The sequence below is a fragment of the Anser anser genome (assembly GCF_964211835.1).
Source record: "Anser anser genome assembly, contig: HAP1_SCAFFOLD_271, whole genome shotgun sequence".
Lineage (NCBI taxonomy): Eukaryota > Metazoa > Chordata > Aves > Anseriformes > Anatidae > Anser > Anser anser.
In genome coordinates, this window is record NW_028154195.1 from 1 (window position 1) to 23,989 (window position 23,989).

General features: G+C 43.5%; 3 protein-coding genes across 7 annotated transcripts; all 3 read right to left on the reverse strand.

Moving 5' to 3' along the window:
• Positions 1-540: 540 nt before the first annotated feature.
• On the reverse strand, positions 541-5,882 carry LOC310890387 (nuclear pore complex protein Nup153-like; the record flags this gene model as incomplete). Its single annotated transcript, XM_083852746.1, has 2 exons — positions 3,224-5,882; positions 541-751 (listed from the first exon to the last, which is right to left on the reverse strand). Coding segments are annotated over exons 1-2 (439 nt in total), but the record flags the coding sequence as incomplete, so codon positions are not given.
• A 2,628-nt stretch (positions 5,883-8,510) lies between these two features.
• LOC310890381 (tRNA selenocysteine 1-associated protein 1-like) lies at positions 8,511-15,837 on the reverse strand. 2 transcript variants are annotated; one of them, XM_083852733.1, is made up of 5 exons: positions 15,523-15,837; positions 14,799-14,952; positions 10,559-10,754; positions 9,987-10,032; positions 8,692-9,168 (listed from the first exon to the last, which is right to left on the reverse strand). In XM_083852733.1, the coding sequence occupies exons 1-5, from the start codon at positions 15,743-15,745 to the stop codon at positions 9,032-9,034; spliced, it is 756 nt and encodes a 251-aa protein (XP_083708859.1). In that variant the 5' UTR covers positions 15,746-15,837; the 3' UTR covers positions 8,692-9,031. The 2 variants fall into 2 exon arrangements, with proteins under 2 accessions (XP_083708860.1, XP_083708859.1); XM_083852734.1 differs by lacking the exons at positions 14,799-14,952; positions 15,523-15,837 and adding an exon at positions 12,939-13,331 and having other exon boundaries at positions 8,511-9,168.
• A 1,385-nt stretch (positions 15,838-17,222) lies between these two features.
• LOC310890386 (nuclear pore complex protein Nup153-like) lies at positions 17,223-23,777 on the reverse strand. Of its 4 annotated transcripts, none has more exons than XM_083852743.1 (5): positions 22,580-23,754; positions 21,236-21,328; positions 20,910-20,997; positions 20,446-20,568; positions 17,247-17,731 (listed from the first exon to the last, which is right to left on the reverse strand). In XM_083852743.1, the coding sequence occupies exons 1-5, from the start codon at positions 22,922-22,924 to the stop codon at positions 17,301-17,303; spliced, it is 1,080 nt and encodes a 359-aa protein (XP_083708869.1). In that variant the 5' UTR covers positions 22,925-23,754; the 3' UTR covers positions 17,247-17,300. The 4 variants fall into 4 exon arrangements, with proteins under 4 accessions (XP_083708871.1, XP_083708870.1, XP_083708869.1 ...); XM_083852742.1 differs by having other exon boundaries at positions 20,910-21,000; XM_083852745.1 differs by lacking the exon at positions 20,446-20,568 and having other exon boundaries at positions 17,223-17,731; positions 22,580-23,777.
• Between the last annotated feature and the right edge of the window lie 212 nt (positions 23,778-23,989).

Sequence of the window (23,989 nt, forward strand, 5' to 3'; positions counted from 1 at the left end):
AATAATCTCATAAACCACATCCGTGCACAAGTTCCCCAGTTCACCGTCAAGTTAACGAGGAACTTTACTAAATTGATCAAAGCCCAAAACAAAAAAAAACAAAACAAAACAAACAAAGTCGGGACACGAGACGGAATTTTCCTCTGCCATTCTAGCATCTAGTATTTTGTTTCGAAGACTGCAAAACAAATTAATTTTTTTAATTGCCTTAGGCAATTAGACAGATTTTCATTCCATATCTTTTAAAAGATGGAAAATGCAACCCAGCACACTTGCAAATGACTTATTTTCAGCATTTAGCACCTGGCTAATAGAGTACCTAAAGTTAACTGATGCCTTCCAAGAGCATAAGATGTATGCTTCGTAACTGTGTATACAGTTTAAAGCTAAGACGGTTTCACAAACAGTTGTTTCGACTTTTTTGTTTGTTTTTCATTCTGTCAAAACCCTCATTCCAATTTCCTTTTGAAATTCAGATTCAAAACTAGAAATCTGTGAATAAATACAGATGGCCAGAACTCCAAATGATTTTTCACATACCTCGTCTACTAATTCTTGCTGGCTCAGGCGTGAATCTCTCATTGATTATGGTATCTTCATCTGCATAATCGTGGTGATAGTTTACCGGAGTCTCCTCCTGGTTTGCAGATTCATTTCTGTCTACACACTCCTCCTCACGCTTATTGAAATACTTCTGCAGCCAGGCCGGTACAATATTTCTCACAGTTTCTGTCATTCTGCTAATTATTCCCTGCTTGAAAGAAAAAACAGTTGTTTAATTACAGAAACACAGTCAACAGCATATGCTGGGATACCACCTTCCACGGACCTTGAAGACAGATATTATACAGCAAATATTCACAAGACGACGACGAGGTTGATCCCTGGCATAGGATCGCTACACTTCTGGTAAACCTAAAATTCACCTAAGATTGATTTACAACTACCTATCACTTTCTGCACTTCCAAGTGACCTTGGCAAGGTTCAAAGTTTTGAAACCTCTGCCAAAATTCACCAGCAGGTCGTCAATCTGCAAGGCTATCAGGAAACTCTACGCCTGAACAGCTCCTGACCTACAGACTTGTTCCAGGACTCTTCCTCTTCGCACCCTCACGTGAAAACCAACTAAACCAGAAGTTCAGCAACTATCTACTGCGACAGTCAGGACCATACTACCCATTAAAATCAGTGAATCTAAATATTTTCAATTTTAGTAATGCTGAATTGCAGTGACTATACGCACAAAAAACAGTTCTGCTCTCAACAGTCAGGCTAACCCAGAAGATGTCCTGGAAGAAACACAGCTATAGCTATAGCACCAGCACCTCCTCTTGCAAGAGCCTTCTAAAGCTGTTGCTGTATTTTGTAGAAGACTGACTCTGCAGCATACATCGGGCACGATCGGAGAATTCCCACCTGACCGAAATCCCCAGGAACTACGCTTAAATAAAAGATAAATTAATATAAATGAATATAATTAATAATGAAAATTAATAATAAAAATTAATATCCAGAAAGCTGACAATCATGAGCTAGGCATCCTGCTAATCATCCCTCCTGCAGGCAGGGGGAAAAAAAAAAAGTAAATTAGATCCAGGACTAGTTCCCAGGAACTTCCAAGCTGCTAACTATACTGTCTACAGTGCCCAGGCACCTTCAGAGCTTAATGGTAAGAGACAGAGGGTTTGGTGGGCTGTAATTATGATCACAAGCACACAAAACACATCTATTTAAGTATTTCTAAGAATCGACTTATCGACTAAAGTTGTAGGGGGAAGGATGAGAAAAACAGCGGGGTAGGGATCAGAACCAGAGGTATAACCTCACAAAATCGCATCGGTCGCTTTCGTGCCTCCCCAACTGCATCACTGAGAGACAATTAACATTAAGCCACAGAACCTTCTGCAGAGTGGACATGATATTGAAAATAAACTGGAATTAATTGACAAATGCTCTAAGCAAGCTATCTGCTCAAAGCTCGTCCTTTTACGTTATGAACATTTGCACGATTCGTCTGGTTACAAAGCTAACTGCTATAATAAATGCACACATGTAACATCGATCAGTTTGTCTATTTATCAAATCATTAAAATTCTTCCCCGATAAGTTACTGTTAATTTGATCTGCGCTGGATGTGCAGCAGCCATTCTCTGTGCAGAATCCCCCAGATATCCCCACGCACGTGTTTGCTCTGGCACACTCTTTAAATAAACCTACTGGAAAACACGCAGAGATAACAGACAATGGAAAAGTTAGAAAACCATCTCCACTGATTATTTTTAATCCACGTGTAAGGTTTATCAGTTAGCTACACAGTGTCGGCACACGCAAGCTATGGCACTTTCAACATTAATGCACTGTTCAAGCCAGAGGTTTCAACGGTTGCTCTGTAAGCGTGGGGAATGTTTGCATTGCCCTTCCAGGCCAGCTTTAGATGGACAAGATTGATTGTCAATATATGGTATAAGGGACTTGGCATTTCTGCAAGTGATAAAAACCTAATTGAGCAGCTATCCATGCGTAGCGCTCCCTTGGTTTTGCATATGATAATCAATCCCCTCAGCTACGTTGCTCATTTCATAGCGGAGAGGTTTTGGCTGAACAAACATGTGCAGAGGGCATCTCCAGAGCATCTCTCTGGGCGTCCTGACATTTCTTAGCAAAGAGCTGCTGGGAGGGATCTCGGCGCGTCCCCCCTCCAGCACGGGGATTTTCACAGCCCGAATTGACGGACCGCTTTCACCGTCAACCTGCTGTACCCTACAGCACAAACGAGAAGCAAAGCCTGGCAGGTAACGTTCAGAGAATTGATGATGGGCTGAGGAGGGGTGCAGGGAGCGGGGAAAGCCCTGGGGGTGGCACTGGGGGTCCTGAGGGCAGCGGGCTGGGGGTGAAGGGGAGGGGGAGGAGGGGGGTAATGGGCTGGGTAGAGGGGTAAGGGGGTAAGTAAGGGGCTGAGGGGATAACTGAGGGGGTTAGGAAGGGGCTGAGGGGGTAACTAAGGGGGTAACTAAACGGTTGAGGGGGTAACTAAGGGGGTAACTAAGCCGTTGAGGGGGTAACTAAGGGGGTAACTAAGCGGTCGAGGGGGTAACTAAGGGGGTAAGGAGGTGGGTAGGGGGTAACTAAGGGGATAAAGGGGCGGGTAAGGTAAGGGGGTAAGTAAGGGGGTAACTGGTGGGCTGAGGGGGAAGGGCCCGCTGTGGGGGGGCCGCTCCTCACCCGCTTGCTCCTGGCACAGGGGGGCTTCGCGGCGCCCAAACGGTGGCGCCGCCTCTTCACCTTGCCGCCGGCCGCTCCTCCTCCTCCTCCTCCTCCTCCTCCTCCTGCTCCTCCTCCTCCTGATCGGGCTCCTGGGCTGCCGCCCGGCGCCCCGCCGCCACCGGCCCTGCCACCGCCGGCCATGCCGCTGCCGGTCGCGCCGCTACCGGTCGCGCCGCCCGAGGCCATACCGCCCCCCCCCCGCGTTCGGTGCCGTCACGGGGCCCCCCCGCCCCCCGCCGCCACGCGCCGCGGGGCCTGCCCTGCCCCTCGTGGGAATAAAAATGTTGTTTTTGCGGAGTTACGTTGTTTAAAGGTAAGGAATGGGGTATTGAGGTGTGCTTGCAGCGATAAGAACGCTTAGCAGGCGACCTTGTAAAACGCAGACAACCAGACTCCGTAGAACAATTCGGGGAAAATCACGGTGTTGAGTCAAGTCAGGTAAGTGAAGAAACATCACCGCTTCAACCAGTAGAAAAGTCAAATCTGAAATTTAACAGGCCGGCAACGGAAGGCCATGCATTGTCTGGGAAGCATCGGACAGATTGTGAGCCTGGATCACCCCCTCAGTGGGGAAACAGGGGAGGGTCCCGTCATCAAAAAGTATATAAACTGGGTTTTGGAACCAGCAGGGGCGCTCCTGCTCGTGGGACGCCCGCCACTGCGATCGCGAATAAATTCCTGCTTCGCTGAGCTCCTCGCCTGAGCCCAAGTTCTTGGCTACGGAGTGTTTCTCACAATTTGGGGGCTCGTCCGGGAGCCAGTCGCCTACTGGGGAGCCCCACCGCCGCAGCAGCAGGAAGGCATGCCCCGCTGATTTCAGCGGTCCTGTGCATCGACGGCGGCGGTTCTGCGGAGAGCTGACAGAGGGCCCGAGACTGATGAAAGAGGCAGGATCCGTGAAGGAGTGGGGAAGGGAAGAAGGCAGGCACTCCGGCTTTGAGAATTGATCCGGTAACTCTGTGCACAGACCAAGGTAAGAAATAGGAAGTATTGCCTTGGGGGTCGGGTGAGACTCTGTGTGCCGTGTGATTGAGACGTACTTTTGTACGGAGCGAGTGTGGAGTCCTGATCCGCGGTTCCGCAGCTCCGCGAGGGGCGCGGCCGGAGACGGACGAAGCGTGAGCTAAGGGAGAGAAAGGAAGAGTCTCGGGAAATGCGGTGTATGGTAAGCCCTTGCACGGGGAAGTGCTTGGCAATACACCAGGGAAATTTGGTGTGCGGTAGTCCTCGCACGGACGGGACGCCCGCCACTGCGATCGCGAATAAATTCCTGCTTCGCTGAGCTCCTCGCCTGAGCCCAAGTTCTTGGCTACGGAGTGTTTCTCACACCCTCCCCCTCCCTCCCTCGCGCGCCCCCTCCCCTCACGGGAACGCGCGCCCCCCCCTCCCGCTGCCGCTCCCGTTCCTCGCCCCGCCCCGGTCCCGTCCCGGTCCCGCCGCCCTCCCGCTCCCGCCCTCAGGACCCGGCCGCCATAATGAACCCCGGCCCGGCCACCGTAAGCACGGGGCTAGGAGTCACCTCCAGAGCCTCCCCGCGCCGTGGCGCCGACCGCTGGTGTGCCGCAGCACCGCGCCGGGCGTGGGACGGCGCCCCGAGCCCACAGTGCTCGTCAGAAAAGCCCCGCACCGACAACCGATACCCCCGCACCGACAACCGATACCCCCGCACCGACAACCAACAGCCCCCACGCCGACAACCAACGCACAAGCAGAGTTTTAGGCCGGATTCGTGGCCCCGTTGGTCCGGGAAGCGGTCGTCACGCTAAATTCTACCTTACGGCAGGGGAACGATGGGCATCGTGACAGATCGCCGCCCCAGAAAATAAACACATAAATAAATAATAAAAACGATAACGGGACGTGAATCGTGCCCTTAATAACAGACATTGGGCAGTGAAATCACCGACTTCTGCAACAATCCGTGCTCAGGGAACTGACTAAAACCCCTCCTGCATTGGCCATGTAATAGCTAGGCAAACATCACATAATGCTTCCCTCCCTCACGTACACCAAAGCTATTAAGGCAACCATAGTAGTGTGATAACGTGATTTTTCTCCTCCAGATCAGCGTCAAAGGCAGCTACGCTAGGTTTGCTCATAAGTTCAAACGCTGCTTTATTTATTTATTTAAATGCCATTTTTCTTATTTAGAAGGATTTCCATAGGGTGACAGGCCTTTAATGACACTCACGACTCAGAAACATTTGCCGATGCAGTCAAACGGTGTCTATTAACGCGAGGCACTGAAGTTAATTGCTATTAAAAATGAGCCAAAACGAAAGGCAAGTATCTGCGTGTCCAGCAGAATGACAGCGATCATCACCATTTGATCAACCTTCCCTGTGAGTTCTATCTGCAAGTTACTTTGAGGTAGTGCTAGAAAGAAGCGGTTGGTCCAGAGCATCCCTGCAAAAAGAAACATCCACGGCTTAAGTACCGTTTACTCTTTTGGTATCCTTTTAAGTACTTTTAACCGTTTCGGACTCCTGCCTTTTCCCGGCTCACTGATGACAGCATTAGTAGCCCCTCAAGCTACTGTCCTACAGCCTTTCCCATCAGTGAAGAGATAGGAAAAACCCCACTACTTCTTGGAAGAGAAAACCAGCAGGTTTTTGAATAAAAGCACTCTCTGTTGCAGCTAGGTACAACGAAAAGAGTTTATGAAATCATTACGGGACATTCCTGTAGAAAACTTCCTCAAGCTTGGAAGAAAAAAAGCCATTTCAGCTAAGTAAAACAGAAAATAACTGGAAGAAGTGAAGTATGGCGGTGTTGGAAAAGTTGCTTCAAAGACTTGTTTAATTAAAAAGAAGGAAGAAAGCAAGTTCCTACTGCAATCCCATCTTTGTCAAACTGATGGCGGGCACCAGTACGATGTGTTCAGCTAACACAGGCTGGAAGTTGTAACTGCAGCTGTGAAGTTTACCCAGTAAAAAGACTCCGCAAAGCATTCTAGCAGTTCCGATGCAATCACTGCTTCCTGAATTTGTGACTCACGGTTAACACGGCAGTACAGGAAGAAGTCTGGCATTCACTGTGCTCTTACGGTAAAGAATCTGCACTGCGCACACCATCCCAAGCCAGGTATGCGCTCCTAACAGGAAAGGACGATAGGCTGATAAGTCTCAGCAGAGGGAAAAAGACATCAGAGAACTACTTTATAACAGCAGCACGCGGGCTGCAAGCGACGTTCTCTTCCTCTCATCATTTTCATTTCTGTGGACTCCAAGAGAATACACTCCCAACATTTTTCAGCTCTGGAGAACAAACAGCCCAACCAATCTCATTCACTGAACTACAAAACTGGTATTTTCGCTATCTAGTCCGGAAAAGGAGGCGCACGTCTCTAACGTACAGTGTAGAGACCTTGTTAATAGGCAAAGTCTGCATAAAATAGGTGGCCACAGCCTGATTTTCTGACGTTCAGGGCCTTGGGTCACACACCACCACAGTATCAGACTTAATGAAGTCACCAATCTATGTGGGCCCCTCATTACACAGGTCACCTGTTATGGACCAACCTCTCAAAGGCCAAAAAACAGCACTGATACTGCCGGGCCAACACATATCTGTAGCATCCCATTTCTGGGTGACAACACAATGAATGTTTCCACAAAGTACTCGATGCAACCTAACTACTGTGTTTGGTGAGGCAAAGCAAGCCGTGTCAAAGCAGCGTAGCACCCAGGCACATTCCTGGAAGATGTTTTGCTGCTCACGTTGAAGAAAATAGATAAAAAAATCCTGTGCAGTTTGCACTTCTGAGCTCAAGTACCACAGCTATGCACTACAATTGAAGTGGCATCAAACCTTGTAAGGTTTTGAAGCTTCAGCACTGCCATCCAAATTCAAGGAGGCTGCATCTATTATCTTGAATTTGCCCCAGCTCAGTCCCCTGAAACAATTCCATAGACACGGACAAGCAACCCTTTTCCCACCCAGATTCTTTGCTTCATCTATTCCACCTCTACCTTGTGTCATATTCTTATTAATCTGCCCCTCAAAAGACTCCCTGGCTCACACAAAGAAGCAACCCAACAAATCCCTGTTCCCAGCCACGTTGCTTTCATGCTTTGGGAAGAGTTAACTGCAACAGCTCTAACTGTGATGCCACCTCACCCCCTCCACCTATGTGAGGTTCTTTGCCTTCTGTCTCCTCCTACGTGTACACCTGCACTAGAACCAGGAAGAATGTGCTTCCTACAATACTCCAAGAGCCTCTTCTGTTTCAGGATGTCATCATTTCAATTCAGGACTGAAAGTATTCCTAGCAAAGACCCAACAGCTAATAGCTAACAGAAGCAGTTGCTGGTGATCAGCTACAAGTAACCTGGAAGTACTGAGGAGTCACAAAAGAGAATTTGCATTACATTTAAGAACAGCATGCAGCTTAGGACCACTGCTTTCACTGACTACACTAAGCCATAAAAAAGAATTGGATTCTTACCTGCCATCACAGCAATTATGGTTTATGTTGCCCCCAAAACACACACGGCAGTACCAGAACTGTGTCAACTAGCTTTAACAGCTTCCCCAGCTATTAAGTACAGTAATTTCTGCTTCCTTTTTTTTTCTTGGAGGAATATTCTTTTGTTTCCAGCCTCACTTACTTATTATACACACTGTTAATTAGCAACTATTTCTCCATACTCATAGGGTTATGGAGTCCCTATGACTGGAAAAGACTCTGTACCCTTCAAGATAAGAACAGCATAAAGGCAGCAACTCGCAAGACTGCTCTAGCTTAAAGCAAAGCTTTCCTCATTGCTCTCATCTCCTTTGACTTGAGTACTGTCATCCTTCTACCAGAGCTTTAAAAACTTCATTACCACGAATGAAGGAAGACCAGAGCAATCAGAGAGGGTAGCAGAGGGTATAACTTAAGGAGCTGTTACTAGGATTTTTTTATTGTTCCTGGTGGACTATTTTTCTCCTTGCCAGCAAGGAGGGAAAACCAGCAAGTTGTTTTCTCCAAGATTTTTTTTTTTTAGGTTTAAGAACATGGATTATGTTGTAGCAATTTCTTCGCTGTAAAGCGTCAGCTGAGAAGTCTAACAGTAAGAAGGGCAAGGGAAAACTGAATGCTGATGCAGAGAGTGCCAGCAGACATCATCCTCATTCCACGGGATGTTTGTAGCTATGGCAGTTGAAGTCTACACTTCCATATGCTTAACATACCCTATTTATAAGCCAATTTTAGCTGACCTAGCATATATCAGTAGTACAGTTAGAGCCAGCAGCCTGCAGGAAAAAGTGGGCACAGGTGTTTCCATAGCAAGGCCTGTGAGTGTCTCCCATACATACTTCCAGTTTAAGCAAGCACATGAAAGGCTTGGCTTGTCGCTTACCTAAGGAACCAGGAAAACAAGGGAAAGCTAGATTTTGCTTGTGTCCTAATGCCCATATAAAAATAAAGACAGATGAAATACCCTTACTACCTTGTTAAATTCCATAAGCCGGAAGAGAACGTGCTGCACACAGGTACAAGTAAAATCCCTTGCTGGCAGGTTTGCAGAAACAAATTTTTTATTTACACAGGCAAGTCTTATCTTTAGACCCCATTTACCTCTTTACATTTCTCGAATATTTACATGACTTCATGATGCTCCAAGAAGAGAGTGATGAACAAAAAGATTACAGAAACTGTCAAAAGCATAGCAAAAAAACCCCAACCTATCATTGTGCTTTAAAACTTTTGAGCTAGAATAATGTAGAAGAAATGTAGTTTTAGCACTTTGGTCCTAACGGTCATGCTCTAGAAGACACTTAAATAGCAGAGGGGATTTCAGAAGTGACCGTATCCAGAGGTTGCCAGTGACAATTCATGAGTGAATCGTAGAGTTCTTCGCTTGTCTCCGTGAATTGTCTGTTCATTTCATCAACATCCAAGTAGAGCTGTGGATCTGAAAATAAAAGCCTGGTAAGTCCAAGTATCAAATCTGAGGCATGCGCACAAAAAAACTTCACGTGAAATGGCTAATAAAATGTATTTTAAGCTAAGTGTAATAAGCTATTAGATCTACTAATTTTAGTGAGGTATTTAGTCCTCTAAAATTTTGAGCCTCACAGCTCCAACTTTTGGGAATTTGTATATTAGAAGGCTGGGACTAGAACCGTCTTTCAAGATAAAGACAAAGACAATGTTTAAGATAGTAAAGATAACGTTTAAGGATAATCAGCCATGAAACCCTCCCAAGAGTCATTTAATTCACTTCTACGGCAATACACGTTACATAGGATAGTTTCTAAACACTAACACAAAATGCCTCCACGTGAGGAACTTTGCAAACCTTCCAGGACACAAATATGTTTTGTACCGTATTTGTAAGTGCAAGCTGAATCCTCCTTTTGGAATCTGCAACATAAGCTTTTACCTCAGGGTGGAGAACAAAGCTTTTGCATATTACTGAGTTTCTAATATAAAATCTGTTTAGCGGAACCAATACAAAGAACAAAATTCTGTCTTAGACCATTTTCAAATGGGAATGAAGGCACAGGTACAAGAAACCTGCTGCGAAGCATTGACAGTGTCCCGTTTTACTTGATGCGGTCAGTGTATGCTGTATCAGCTTTAAAACCCCAGCTGATTGCAGATCAACCCCACAGAGGTTTGACCTCAGCTGAATTTTCAAGATGTTCTTCATCCAGTAGAGGTTGGCTTGTATTGTTAAAAGGCACAAGGATGGCTAAACTCAAGTGACAATGATAGAACCCTTATTACCGTCAGTAATTAGGTCATCACCGCTTTCAGTCATAACTGAAGATTCCTGAAAGACAGAAAAGGCTAAGTTTAATCATAACTCATTTCAGAAAGCATCACAGATTCAAAGTGCTGCAGTCTCAATCCATTCCTTCTTCCTACAACTACAAGGATAGATGGCATTTTATCTACTTATTTTTAGAAGAAAGCCAATATTACAGTACAGGTTGGAAGGGACCTCCGGAGGTCACAACTAATACATTGACCACGATAAGACCACTTACAACAACTGTTTAATTTGCTTTAAGCAAAGCAAATCAGAAGAACAGGAACAGAAGAAGCGTACGCAATTATGCTGTCAAAACCATTCTTTGGTATGCGTGAACAAATAATGGTGTATAAATCACTAATTCTATGGATTTACTATTTAAGCACTTAAATACAAACACCTCTGAATGGAATCTGCTCTTTTAACTTCACACTAAGCAGAAAGCATGTTTTCAACTTCGGATTCTTTTTGCTGATTCACACAAATCTGTACAACATATTATCTGTGAAATATTTTCTTTACAGCAAGCGTGCACTATCTTTACCTCAAAAACAGCTGGAGCCATTAAAGAATCTCCTAAAGAGCAGTCTCCAACAGCTTGCATGCTGTCACAGGGAGCATAGGAGCTGTAGTTGTAGTCAGCGTAAGCATCGTAACTCCTCTGCGAGTGGTAGTTCTGGTAATCTTGGCAATAATCATTATAGTTGTATGACTGGTACCGCTGCAATTCTGCTTTCAGTCTGAAACATGAGAAGTTGCATACAGTCAGAGAACAAGAGACTGTAAACCCAGTTCTGAACTTAAACAATTTGTCAGCTTACAGACTTCAAAGCTTAAAAGGAAGCTTTCCTAAACAGTCACCTAAGTGACAGCTTAAGTCACAGCTCAAAACCTCATTTCTATAGAAGCAAGCATCCTCACCTTTGCCAATACCAGAAGGAATTGTTCTCATGGATTAACTCCAGAGCCTTGACATGGTTACCTGTACACATCAAGTATTTTTAGCGTTGGCATAAGCAAGCTGCTGCTAAGTCTCTGTGCTTTGCTAAAGATTGATTTAAGACCAGAGACATTTATCAAGCACAGCTGCTTTAAAGATGCAGTCTTAACCCTTCTATCTTTTGTTTGGTTAATTACTAGATCTTATTTCCAGAAAGAAGTGAATGGAGTCAGATTATCCATTTCAAAGGAGCATCTGACACCGCCTGTCAGTTTGCCATGTCTACCTCCACCTGCTCAGTTTTTTTGTTTGTTTAAAGTCCATTAAACATTCAACAGCTGCCAACTATACCGCTCAGGTGAAGTCAGTCTTGCTTAACAACACAATCGCGATTCTCCAGCATGACGCCTTATTATTAGTGGGAGAATTACAAAATACACTGGTTCTTAAGAAGAAAGGGCCAGCTGATTAGCTTTCACTACTTTCCCTTTCAAGATTTTCCCAGGGGCAGCTTCAGACTAATGACAAGAACCAAGACAAGTGCTATCTGTACTAAAACTGAGGTACACTGCATAAAGAACATTCAGATAACCCAGCTGCATATTCAAAAAAATCCGCTGTTTAGACTTGTCTTCACTGATTCTGTACAGGCAGACCTCCTGTGTTTGCAGTGCCCAGTTTCTCTCACTTGAATTGGGGATGCAGAGAAGTGAGTTCTATGCTTTTGGGGAAGAATACAAGCTGAAGGCATTCTGAAATAGCTTCCAAACTAAGCAAACATGAGGGACAAACTAATCCAATGGCTGGGTATTTCAATACTAAGAGAGCACGGTACTCAGCCATTCAGAAACGTATTACTGATGTGTATTTTAATACCTACATTTGTTTCAATGCTGCAAAGCTACACAAGTTCTAATAAAGAGGTAATCCATTGTCTTGTTACTGTAGTAAACAAACAGAAGATACATCATCTTAGGTCTTCTGCTTCCAGCTGCACTCTTCCTACATACAGTTGTGTAGGGAAGGAAAATCTGAAAATACTGTTGACGTTCTTCTGGATAGCCGAAGCAAGAAAACATGTTTGTGGCTTATTCTTGTTTTCAAAATAAAACAATATTAATTTAATCAAAAAATTTTGGCAAAGAAGTTTGGACAGTGCTCTCTTGGAGAAGAGCATTTCCATTCTAAAGCAGAAGGAGGCAACATTTGCAGAATTATGCTAGGTAAACAGAAACAGAAGTGTCATTTTTTACTATTTAACAGAACACACAAGCTAACCTCATGAACATACTGAAATTGTTTATATGAAGTCCTGTTTTGTCAGTATCCTGGATCAAAGTTCATCAAATTTGGTATCAGTTCTTTAACCGTTCAGAGACCTGAATTGCCTTAAATAAGTGATAGAACTGAGCCGGTAGAGTAAGAAACCCTCTCAGGAAGTGCTAAGCTTTAAACTCCCCATTGCCCTAAGCTCATGAAAAGCAAAGAATAGCATTCTAAACCTGTTCTAGTAATAACGCCTTTGGCTTTCTCCCTGCGTTCCCATTTTTCCCCCCCACTTCTTTCCTGTCAGCCCACTATAAAACTAGTTATGTGCTTCTCTCAAACTAGAGGGAAAGCTCTAAGAACAAGAACTTCCTAGCATATAAAACCACTTGTTGTCCCTTCTACCTTATACAGGCCCAAACCTGAAAATATTTACCAATGCATTCAGCTTTGCTACTGTTGAGAAACAAGGCTGGTTACAATGGCAGCTAAGCCCAAGTTGCGCTGTCTGGCTAGACTTAACAGTTGGATTCCCCCAGCCATCCTGAAGCAGGTTGATGAATCCAGGGAGTCAAAACATAGGACTTCTGCATTTCTGGTTTTGTAGACTGCATCCTGTGTACAGCCACTACAGCAAGGGCCACAGACTTTCCAAAGGCAGAGCTACAAGAATCTGATTATTTAGAATAACTGTATCAATGCACAACTCCTTGGTTACCTTTTAGAAATTCCTATGCTCAGCTGGATTCCTTTTCCCCCCAGACCTGGTGCGTTCTGGCAGTCTTGCAGTGCCCTCATCTGATCACCTTGCTCACCAAATCTGACATAGGCATACCCTCTACTATTTTCAAAAGGGAGAAAACCAATTCTAGTATGCATAACAGTTACAAAGCTAACGAATTCAGTTTCTGTCTTCTACAAAAACCAGAAGATAGCAGCTACTATAGCTTCTATTACTTAAGGAACCTCTCTGGCATGTGCACGTGCACAGAATAGGCTTTCACCAAATTAAAACACTTGGGCCAGAAGCAAAAAGCTTATTCCTTGGTAGCATTAAGATGCAACTCACTGAGAGCCAGCAAAACAATACATTTTAAGTGCTCTCTGCGTAAGTAATCAGATTCCATATTTCTGCATATACAGCAGTTAATCAGTTAGCACTAACCCACTCCTTTTGGAGCCACAAACTTTATTGGTCACAAACACCAAGAGCTGGCTGTAATTATCTGAACCAGTATTAACCGGTACCTCTGAACTCTTCAAACAAAAATATCTTTCAGGTGCTCTTAGAAGAACAACATCAATTGCCTGCAACAATTTGATGGCTTTGCTAAACGGAGCACTGAAAAGCACAGTGGTACAGTTTCTTTTGTAGCCTGTTCAGAAATTATAGCCCCGTGCCTACAGCTTCAAATCAGGCCAAGCTTACCAGCCCAACTCTTACAGCTTAAGTTCACTGCACTCGAATGCCTTCAAGACGTGCTTTTAGGAGCCATGGAGAAGAACCCTCTGGTAAGACCACCATTATAAAGTACTGAGTGTTGTTTTACACTTAAAATAGAACTATCTGTTACAGTCATTCATCGGCTTTCCCTAGGCTGCTGCTCTCTCACTACTGAATGTGATCCTGCTCTCAGTTTGCCACTAACTTTTTCCCCCAGCGTTTATGGCCTCTTTTCATCTATGACACTTTTAAGGGACTACACCGTGTTGAAAAATGCTGGTTAACATTTCCTTTTACACAAGGTGCCTCATCGAATTTTCCTGACTAAACCAAACCCCAGAACCTTAACTAGAAGAGGAAGCACACAAACACACATGCCTCCCTGGCCACCATATCTCCCCAAAACATATCTGTTCAGTAACAGGTCAACTGTAAGAATACTGCGATTAAAATCAGTATAGCTCTATACACTGCTTTTGTTCGGGATTACTAGCTAATGTCCTTCCCCTTACCCCTTCTGGAATTAATACTGAATTCTGTACTCCAAAACGCGGTTCTTAATTCATACAAATGACATTTAACAATCAGAATTTTTCCACACAGTGATCCTCAATAAAAACTTCAATCCTCTACTGCAGTCTTTCAACAAATTAAAGGAATACAAAACTGGCTAATAACTGTTCAGTGATTTTTGGACCTTTGTAGCACTAGAGTAACAGCAGTACACTCTGCAGCATAGTTGCAAGTAAGTGGGAGTAAGATACTCTCTCTCATCTCTTTTTTTCTCTGAAAAGTGTGAGGCCTCTATTTCACCATACTAAAGATTTTACCACCAACTGTACTGCTAGCATTGAGACACTGCAACTTCTGTGCTTGTATGAGATGCAGGACAGGTTCCTTAAGGTGTCGCGATTTTTTGTCTAAACCTAGTGTTGAGATCAAAAAAGGGATTGCTACTAATTGCGTACGTATCAATAACCAGGACAAAAGACATGCTGCATATAGGAATTAAACTTTTTCTAAAGCTCTAGTACATGAACATATCAAATCCCGCAGATTTTTTCTAGTATGGTTTCAGAGGTCTTACTTGATGGACATAAGCGCACAAGTGAAGACAAAAGATACACTGTTTACCTGAAGTACTGGTTTGCAAGTACTGCTTCTCTTCTGTCCTTCCCAAAATAAACGGTGAGGCAGCTGCAGACTCTGCACCTGAACACTCTGAGTGAACACCGAATGTAAATGATGGCAAGGCAGCATTTTGTGGACGCAGCCGCAGCACCAAAACCTGCAGAAATAAGTGAATGTCAAGTCCGTAACCCACGGTGTAACATAAGCGCACGATGGACATAAGCGCACAAGTGAAGACAAAAGATATTCTGTTTACCTGAAGTACATGAAGGTTTGAACTACATTCTAGTCCTGATCTTTCCAGTCAAAACTGTTTAAAAAACAACCCACCAAACAGTAAAAGAAACAAGAAAACCCCATGCTTCCTCTCTACATAAAACTTTTCACAATTGTGTTTTCTGCCCACCACCTGGCTTTAAAAAGTATACGAACTTCTTTGAAAGATCATGTTTTTAGTCTGAACTCCAAATGAACAACGTGTAGGGCATGTAAAGAACAAGCACGTCATTAATGAAAGCTTTTCTCTAAAAAGGATAAACTTATTCTTGGGGAAAAGTGTGGAAACAGATGTTATCTAGGCAATATTCCTACAGGAAAAACGAATAATTTTGCCACACCTCAAAGGAAAAAATAATTGTGCTTAACAGGTAAGAAAATAAAAAAAATCAGAGCAAACCAAAAAATAAATCACAGAATATGCATCCTCGTTTTAATCATGAAGTATTACCTTTGAGCTCTGCTTTGGTGCTTGGCTTTGCACTTTCACAGGCTACACACTTCGTGGCCTCTGCTTTGTTTTGAACCAAGCAGGTCTCCCAATCCCAGCTTCCTTCAGGCTTCTTGAATTTGTCTAAATCCAGAAATTCTCCAGAAGGAGCAGAAAATGCAGATGCACTGCTACTGGTCACAGGTGTTGGACCCTCTGTGAGACAAACAAGACAGTTAACCATCCTGTTTGAATATGAACTATAAAATGAGCATTAACTTTTAAATTTGATTTGTCAAATCCCACAGAAATGTTCAAAACTACTCCGCAACTCCCCCCCCCCCGCCCCTGAAAAAAATAAAAGCCACCAAAAACCCACAAAGAAACAAACAAACAAACAAAAAAACCAGAGTGGAACTCAAAGCTTCCAAACAACACACAACTCTGTTCAGCACACAAGCTTCTGCTGCTGTTGACGACAGTGTAACCTCCATAAAGAGGCCTGACAGGTGCCTTTTAAAGAAAAGGTGCCTTTTAAGAGAGAAGCAGAAGATAATGCTTCAAATTCAAAACCGGAAAGACAAGAATGGCTCTTCCCTTCCACAGCACACGCAGAAAACTTTTATCCTAGTATTACTTGCATCGCTCTTCCTCTTGACGAGTGCAACGTAACCGTGCAATTCACTGCACCATGGTCACAGTAAACCCCTCATTTCCAAAATTCCTCCTTGCAATGGCAAGAGCCTCAGACAAAGATGCCGACTGACCGCTCAGAGGTTGGAAGTCCAAGAGAATCAACTCTGTCTGAAATCCATTATCTTACCTCATGAAATTTCAGTCTTACCGCACAGGATGATTACAAAAGCCCGGTCTAGTCCATCTTAATTTGTTTCTTCCACGATATATTTGCACAGGTGTTTTTCGATGTAATGGCATGTTAAATGACATTTAGAGTCAAAGTTAGAATTAGAATCGTATTTTAAAAACAATACAACCACGCTCAAAATCAATTACGGTCACACACAATGGGAAACAACCCAGTACTGCCCTGAAGAAGTTACCCAGCGGGTCACTCGCTTTCTTGAAGCCTACCACTGACCTTCATAGGCATCTCTCTGCTTTAGCTTAAGACTAGTTAAGACTACACTGTCTTGAAATCTGGCTTCACATCTCCCCTCAATTACATACAAACGGTGAGTAGAGGCATTTTGGCCACATTCTGTAATTTTTTTTACTTATTTTTTGAAAGAGAAAAACGCAGTCATTTTTAACTCTTTCTATGGAGTTCTCATTTTCGCCAGTGAAAAATCACTATGTTGTTTTTAAATTAAGTCACCCACTTCAGCCATCTTCCCTCACCAGCTGCAAAGCCGGGGGTATCTGCATTGATCCAGCTCCGTACTAATACATTTCACAATCAGTTCAATTTATGCGACAGGCTGGAACCTGGGCTGAGACCTCTGAAGTGCCTGTAAACCAATCCTGCAGACAGCCGCTAACCCATCAACCGTACCTGGGAATCGTGTTGCTTAAAATATTCCATATATGCAACGTACTTTTATTCTGTACAAGATTCACAGAGGCTAGGATGGAAACAACAGGAAAAAAAGGACCATACCTGGTTTCTCAGACTGACAGGCTACACATTTGTTATCTTCCGTCTTATTTGGTACAAGGCATATTCCACAGTCCCAAGAGCCTTTCGCCTTCTTAAATTTGTCTCCAAAGCCCAGAGTGGCTGTTGTGTCAGTGCTGCTCGAGGAGGATGTCACTGTCACCGAGCTGTCTGTGACCACTGGTCATGTCAGAGCAGGCATTACTCCCGTTCCAGGTTTTGGTGTCTCACATGCTATACATTTTGTAGCTTCCGGTTTGTTTTGGACAAGACATGTATCACAATCCCACGTTCCAGGTACTGTTTTGAATTTGTCTCCAAAGCCCAGCATCCCTGCTGGGGGCGCTGCTGGCTTTGAGGTGTCGCATTGACTTGAACTTACTGTCTGTTTCATACTCTCAACTGTTGAGGCTTTAGTAGCTTGACAAGTTACACATTTGTCCTTTATGTCTTTGTTTTGCAGAAAAGGGTCACATGTATCAGATTGCCAGTACGATGCTTGTTTAGAAGTCTCTTTACCTGCAGAAAAAGTTGTTATTGCAGGCCTAGTATAAACCACTGTGCTTGTCGTAGGTTGTGCAGACGTAGAAGAGCGTGTTTTCAACAATCCAAAGTCTAGGAAGCAAGAAAAAAAAGTCTTCCTGTTAGCGCAGCACCTCACTACATGTAACTAAGTGACTTTACTAGAGGGCAAAAATTTCAACTCAGGTGCCAATGGTTACAACTAGACATTCAGACCGAGCGCAACAGGAAGTCCCCAGAAATCTTATCGAAACGGATGAAATTTCATCTGCTGCACTGGGTCACAACAGAACATTTCGTTAAAGCTTCATTTAACTCTTTGTTTCCAAGCAAGCTTTAAATCAACATTTTCACTGGTCGATACAAGTACAAACAGACAGTAGCTGACTGAAATCTGACAGTCCAACGTGGAATGGAAATAATACAATTTGATTAAGACGCGATGCCCAATCGAATCAAATTTCTAAAGCTCCTCCTTCCGTAGCAGATGACTCAGATCTACTCCAGTAACTGTACAGAAGTTTGTACTCGGAGCAGCAATCCATACGGTATTTTCCCACAGATGCTGAATATTAATTAAATAATAAAAACTCAAGACAATTGAACAACTGTCTAATTTTCTATAATCTTTTTCAAAATGCATCGGACGCAGGACAACTCCTTATTTAAAAGGTGGCAATTTTAACAGAAAAGACAAGCTACTAATACAGAAAGACTAAAGGAAATGCATCTTAAACAGCAGCTCAAGTTGCTTGTAAATCTACCTTGAACATAGTTGTTTTGTGGTTTGTTTGTTGGGTTTTTTTTAGTCAAAACTGAAGTCTTTGAACAATGTGGGTTTAGATTCTGCTTCTTTTAAACCGATAAAGAAAGTGAATGTCACTTCACTCAGAGGTCTTCCCTTAAACAAAATGCACAATGTATTTTCTCTCACTTAGCTCTTTCCAACAGAGAAATGTGCTGCCTTCTTAACAAGTATGTAAGTTAGAAGAAGACTTTTGGGAAAAGATCAAATTCAATAAAGCCCTTTTTCTTAAAAGATATCTTTTCCACAGACACACTTTATGAAACTGTTGAAAACAATTGCAATTGCTTAAAAACAAAATTCAGAAAAGGGTTTTTAACGTAAAACACTCCACTGCTGTTTGCAGTTTAAATTTTAATCCACAGGAGCCATTGTAAGCTAAGGCCCAAAGATTCGCAGCTTTCGCCATGTATTTGGAACTGAAGCTCTTTCCTGTTCTTTCTTCACCTGGGCTGAAGGTGGGACAGGAGTGTTGAGTTTTACAAACATTTCCTTTTCAATTCCACAAATTGTATTTACTTAAAATGTGGACGTGGTCTACCTTGACCTCAGTAAGGCTTTTGACACCGTTCCCCACAACATTCTCCTCGAGAAACTGGCTGCTCGGGGCTTGGACTGGCGTACGCTTCGCTGGGTTAGAAACTGGCTGGATGGCCGGGCCCAGAGAGTTGTGGTGAATGGAGTTAAATCCGGTTGGAGGCCAGTCACTAGTGGAGTCCCCCAGGGCTCGGTAGTGGGGCCGGTCCTCTTTAATATCTTTATTGATGATCTGGATGAGGGCGTCCAGTGCACCCTCAGTAAGTTTGCAGATGACACCAAGCTAAGTGCGTGTGTTGATCTGCTCGAGGGCAGGAAGGCTCTGCAGGAGGATCTGGATAGGCTGGAGCGATGGGCTGAGGTCAACTGCATGAAGTTCAACAAGGCCAAGTGCCGGGTCCTGCACCTGGGGCGCAACAACCCCAAGCAGAGCTACAGGCTGGGAGATGAGTGGCTGGAAAGCTGCCTGGCCGAGAAGGACCTGGGAGTATTGGTGGATAGTCGGCTGAATATGAGCCAGCAGTGTGCTCAGGTGGCCAAGAAGGCCAACGGCATCCTGGCCTGTATAAGAAGCAGTGTGGCCAGCAGGTCGAGGGAAGTGATTGTGCCCCTGTACTCGGCTCTGGTGAGGCCGCACCTCGAGTACTGTGTTCAGTTTTGGGCCCCTCGCTACAGGAAGGACATGGACGTGCTCGAGCGAGTCCAGAGAAGGGCGACCAAGCTTGTGAGGGGTCTGGAGAACAAGTCTTACGAGGAGCGGCTGAGGGAGCTGGGCTTGTTCAGCCTGGAGAAGAGGAGGCTCAGGGGCGACCTCATCGCTCTCTACAGTTACCTGAAAGGAGGCTGTAGAGAGGTGGGGGTTGGTCTATTCTCCCACGTGCCTGGTGACAGGACGAGGGGGAATGGGCTAAAGTTGCGACAGGGGAGTTTTAGGTTGGATGTTAGGAAGTACTTCTTTACCGAAAGGGTTATTAAGCATTGGAACGGGCTGCCCAGGGAGGTGGTGGAGTCACCATCCCTGGAGGTCTTTAAAAGACGTTTAGATGTAGAGCTTAGGGATATGGTTTAGTGGAGTACTTAGTGTTAGGTCGGAGGTTGGACTCGATGATCTTGAGGTCTCTTCCAACCTAGAGAAATCTGTGAATCTGTGAATCTGTAAAATGAAACACCGATTATCTGGCTAATTCTCTTAGTACCTCATTTACAATTACATCCTAACACGTAAAGGAGATGCAACCCATCTGCTTTTCATCTTGCAGTTTTACTTCCAGCAACAAACACCACTTAGAATAGAAGGGGGCAGACCTAACAAACCTAACAAACGCAGCGCTTAATGTAATGCTCTCCTACATTCATATTTATAGCAGATACTCTATTAACCATAAGTCGTGTGTTGTTTTTTTTTTAATAAAAAATGCTAGCGTATTTTTTGCAGCATCTTTTTAAAAGGAGTTCATTATCTCACCAGGATTTTTTAGAACGTCTAAGACGCTTCCTTCCTTTAATACGTGGGCAGTGGTGAAGGGACCACCAGCAAAATCTTTGACCTCCTCTTTCTGTGTGTTGATGTTGGTTGAGGTGGTGGTGTCTTTTGAAACAAAAGAAAACAAAAACAGCTTTCACAATGTGACCTAGTTAGAGCAGATTATACTCACTTTTGTTAGAAACAAGAATTTCCAGCTTTCATGCTTCTCACATAAGAATCTTCACAAATTCTACTTACTTTGCAATGCTTTATGATTACAAGCAAAACAAAAAGCAACAAAACAAAACAAAAATTATAAAAGCAGATCTGTCACTGGAAAAATACTGCAGAAGTCCAACACTGCCTGGAATTGCTAGCATGCGCAGACAGGACACATTGAAGATTTAATGAAGAAAAAAAGAAAAATCAGCACTTCAGATCTGAAGTGCTAAAGTTTCAGTTACCTAGGGTAAGAAAGGGCGTCACTGGAGTACCACTGGGTCCAGAAAGTTCTGCCGATTTTACAACGGGAACACTAAATGTAAACCCAATCTGCTATGAACAAGAGAGGTTTTTCAGATTCTCAAGCCACAGGAACTTCAATCGAATGCACACACAAAACCAAATCTGAAAGCTGCTCTTCACATTTGTAGCACGCATGCTGAATGACAAATTATAAGCCAGAAGCCTACATACTTTTCTCCATCAAGGCAGATTCTGCTTTAGCGTTCTGCAACAGCCTACTAAATGCCTAAGAAAAAAAGTCAAGCTCCTTTATTATTTTACTTACAGAAGACGTAGGTAGCACTTCTGCCTCAGTAGATTTCACAATTGGAGATGAAAATGCGAACTCAGGACTGCTAACAGTACTTGTTGGTTGTATCTGTATTTTCAAAAGAATTAAAGGTTTATATTTAAGAGCAACAACTACCTGAATTCACTACCCAACAGAAGTCCCGCAGTGACGTCGAAAAACCTGATGTTTGAGTTATTTTGCAGATAAAAGTAATAATAAAACACAGGGAAGTTTCCAAGTGGGTATAGGACAATATCTTCAAAACCAAATTCCAGAAACTGAGAGGAAAAGCTGGAGATGCTACTTAGGTCTAAATGCACGGAAAAGCAAGCCAGGAAGCTGAAGAATGGCAAACTCAGCCCAATGATACTCCAAGAACTTCAGCAAACACCTCAACATGTTAAAGCAGCTGTCTACTTCAAACCGTACAAAAAATATTTCAAGTACTCTGGAACAGATTAATGTTTATTTTATTGCAATAATATGCCAATTATTGCACCCTAGGCTCATTCTATGTGAGGCTTATATGACCACGTTACCTCTAATTTAATAACTTAAATAAAGTTGTGGTTTAACCATTGCAGGCAACTAAGCACCACACAGCCACTCGCTCACTCCCTCCAAGTGGAACAGGGAAAAGAACTGGAGGTAAAGAAGTAAAGTTGTTAAATTTGAGGTAGCATTAATGACTCATCGCATGTAATGGCTACCTGGAAAGACAAATGCCATAACCCTGTACATACTCCCCACTCCTTCCCCTTCTTTCCCCCAGCATTTATTGCTGAGCACGATGCTAAATGGTGTGGAATATGCCTTCGGTCCTCTGGGCTCCGCTGTCCTGGCTGAGTGCCCTCCCAGCCTCTTGTGCATCCCCGACCTCCTCGCTGGCAGGGCAGCGTGAGACACAGAAAAGGACTTGTCACTGTGTAAGCACTGCTCAGCAACAGCTAAAACAACCAGTGCCTTACCAACACTGTTTTGCTCACAAATCTGCAACACAGCATCATCTAGCATCATCTACTACGAAGAAAATTAACTCTACCCCTGCCAAAACCACTATAAATAACTTGGCATAAAGTCCACACCCCCCTTCCCCCGCAGACTTCCACAGCATTTGAAGCAGTTATACAATCACGTTAAATGGGAGTTGGCAGGCTCTAAGACTGAGAGAAGCAGAATCAAAACATTTATGCCTTTTCCCCAAACTGGCATACAACCCCAATTCATTCAGCTGCGTAGAAACTAATATTTGTTAGTTTCACGAGCACCACAGAAAAAGTCAACTCGCAATAAAGCAGTATACTCATTGTAAACATTATTTATAGCATAAAGATTTACCTTGCCCGCCGCCGTCGCTGCTGCATCTGCCATGCCTGCCGCCTCCGTTGAATTTGCCACGCTTGTTGTTGCCACTGTTGACTTTGCCTTGTCCTTTGTCTTCAGTAGATATGGCATGCCCGCCGCCATTATTGGATATGTCAAGCCTGAGGGCACTGTTGAACACGTTATGCCTGACGTCGCCGTTGTATATATCATGTCCTCCACCTCCTCCTCTGATAGATCTGTCAAGTCCTCCACCTCTGATGGATCTGTCATGCCCTCCACCTCTGATGGATCTGTCATGCCCTCCACCTCTGATGGATTTGCCATGCCCGTCGCAGCTGCTGGAGTTGCCGTGCTCATTGCTGCTGTTGAAACAGCGCTCGGTGACGCTGAGACAGCGCTACTACCAACGAAACTAGAATTGAACTGAGGCAGCGATGCAGCACTGATGGGTAGGGGTATTTTCGGTAGCACTGGTTCCTCCACTTCCTAAAGTTGCAAATTTTAATTTTTCTTATACAAGACATACTACTTTCTCACCCCATCGCACCCAATTTATTAACAAAATTAAATAGAACAAAAATCCATACAAATTAAGAGAAAGCAAGTTTCCAGAAGAAATCCCGATCTCCCCACCTCTGTCTACCACGTCATTTTAATTTATGGCAGGCCTGCTTCCACATTATACTCTATTCAACAACTGTACAGCAAGAACACTGAAAGTTAACTCAAAACCTGTGCAGAACAGAGACGCACAGATCACATTTTTTTTCTTTCTTTTCTATACTTTAGTCATCAAAGCTCTGGAGAAGCATCATCCTTTCTAACTACCCTCGCATGGCTTCAATTAAGAGTACACTCTCAAGACAAGTGAGGAAGTGTTCCTCTTGCAAAATTAGGCAGGATAGCTGCCAAAGTTTCTAACTACTGATATTCAGTGCATCCTGTAGCTTACATCTGTTTCACAGTTTTGATTTGAAAAGTTTATGGAACTTTTGATATTTGGACCATTATTTTATTTGCGTTACAGGAATAAACAACAGTGTTTATGATTTCTTTATATTGCATCATCCGGAAGTCCCATTTAATGATTTGAAACTTAAATTAACTTAAATACTTAATATTAACTTAATATTAATTAAATACTTAATGTTAACGTAAATACTGAAATAAACTTACAGGCAGCTTATATAACATCCAATAAAAGAAAAAATAATCTGAATATTCATGGTCATAGTTTTATGGAATAGATTTTTCCTATTAAAATGAGAAAAAAACTCTCTCACAATGAGTTTGGTGAGTATCAAAAACTGAGTCATCGTTAGCAGACATGCAGAATGCTGTCTTCTACTACTCTTTTTCACACTCTTGGCCTGTATCTTTCTGTATGACTTAAATATGAAACCAAAAATTAAGCTTTTTTTT

Bases quoted from the DNA above. Each gene is read 5' to 3' on its own strand.
- LOC310890381 (XM_083852733.1), bottom strand. From the start codon at position 15,745: ATGGTTAACTGTCTTGTTTGTCTCACAGAGGGTCCAACACCTGTGACC. The intron at 10,755-14,798 runs GTAAACAGTGTA...CTCATGTTTCAG, and splicing joins CTTGCAAACCAGTACTTCAG to ACTGAAAGCAGAATTGCAGC. The intron at 9,169-9,986 runs GTAATAAGGGTT...TTTTATTTTCAG, and splicing joins TGATGACCTAATTACTGACG to ATCCACAGCTCTACTTGGAT.
- LOC310890386 (XM_083852742.1), bottom strand. From the start codon at position 22,924: ATGAGCACGGCAACTCCAGCAGCTGCGACGGGCATGGCAAATCCATCA. The intron at 20,569-20,909 runs GTAACTGAAACT...TTGTTTCAAAAG, and splicing joins GACGCCCTTTCTTACCCTAG to ACACCACCACCTCAACCAAC. The intron at 17,732-20,445 runs GTGAGATAATGA...CTTGCTTCCTAG, and splicing joins AGACGTTCTAAAAAATCCTG to ACTTTGGATTGTTGAAAACA.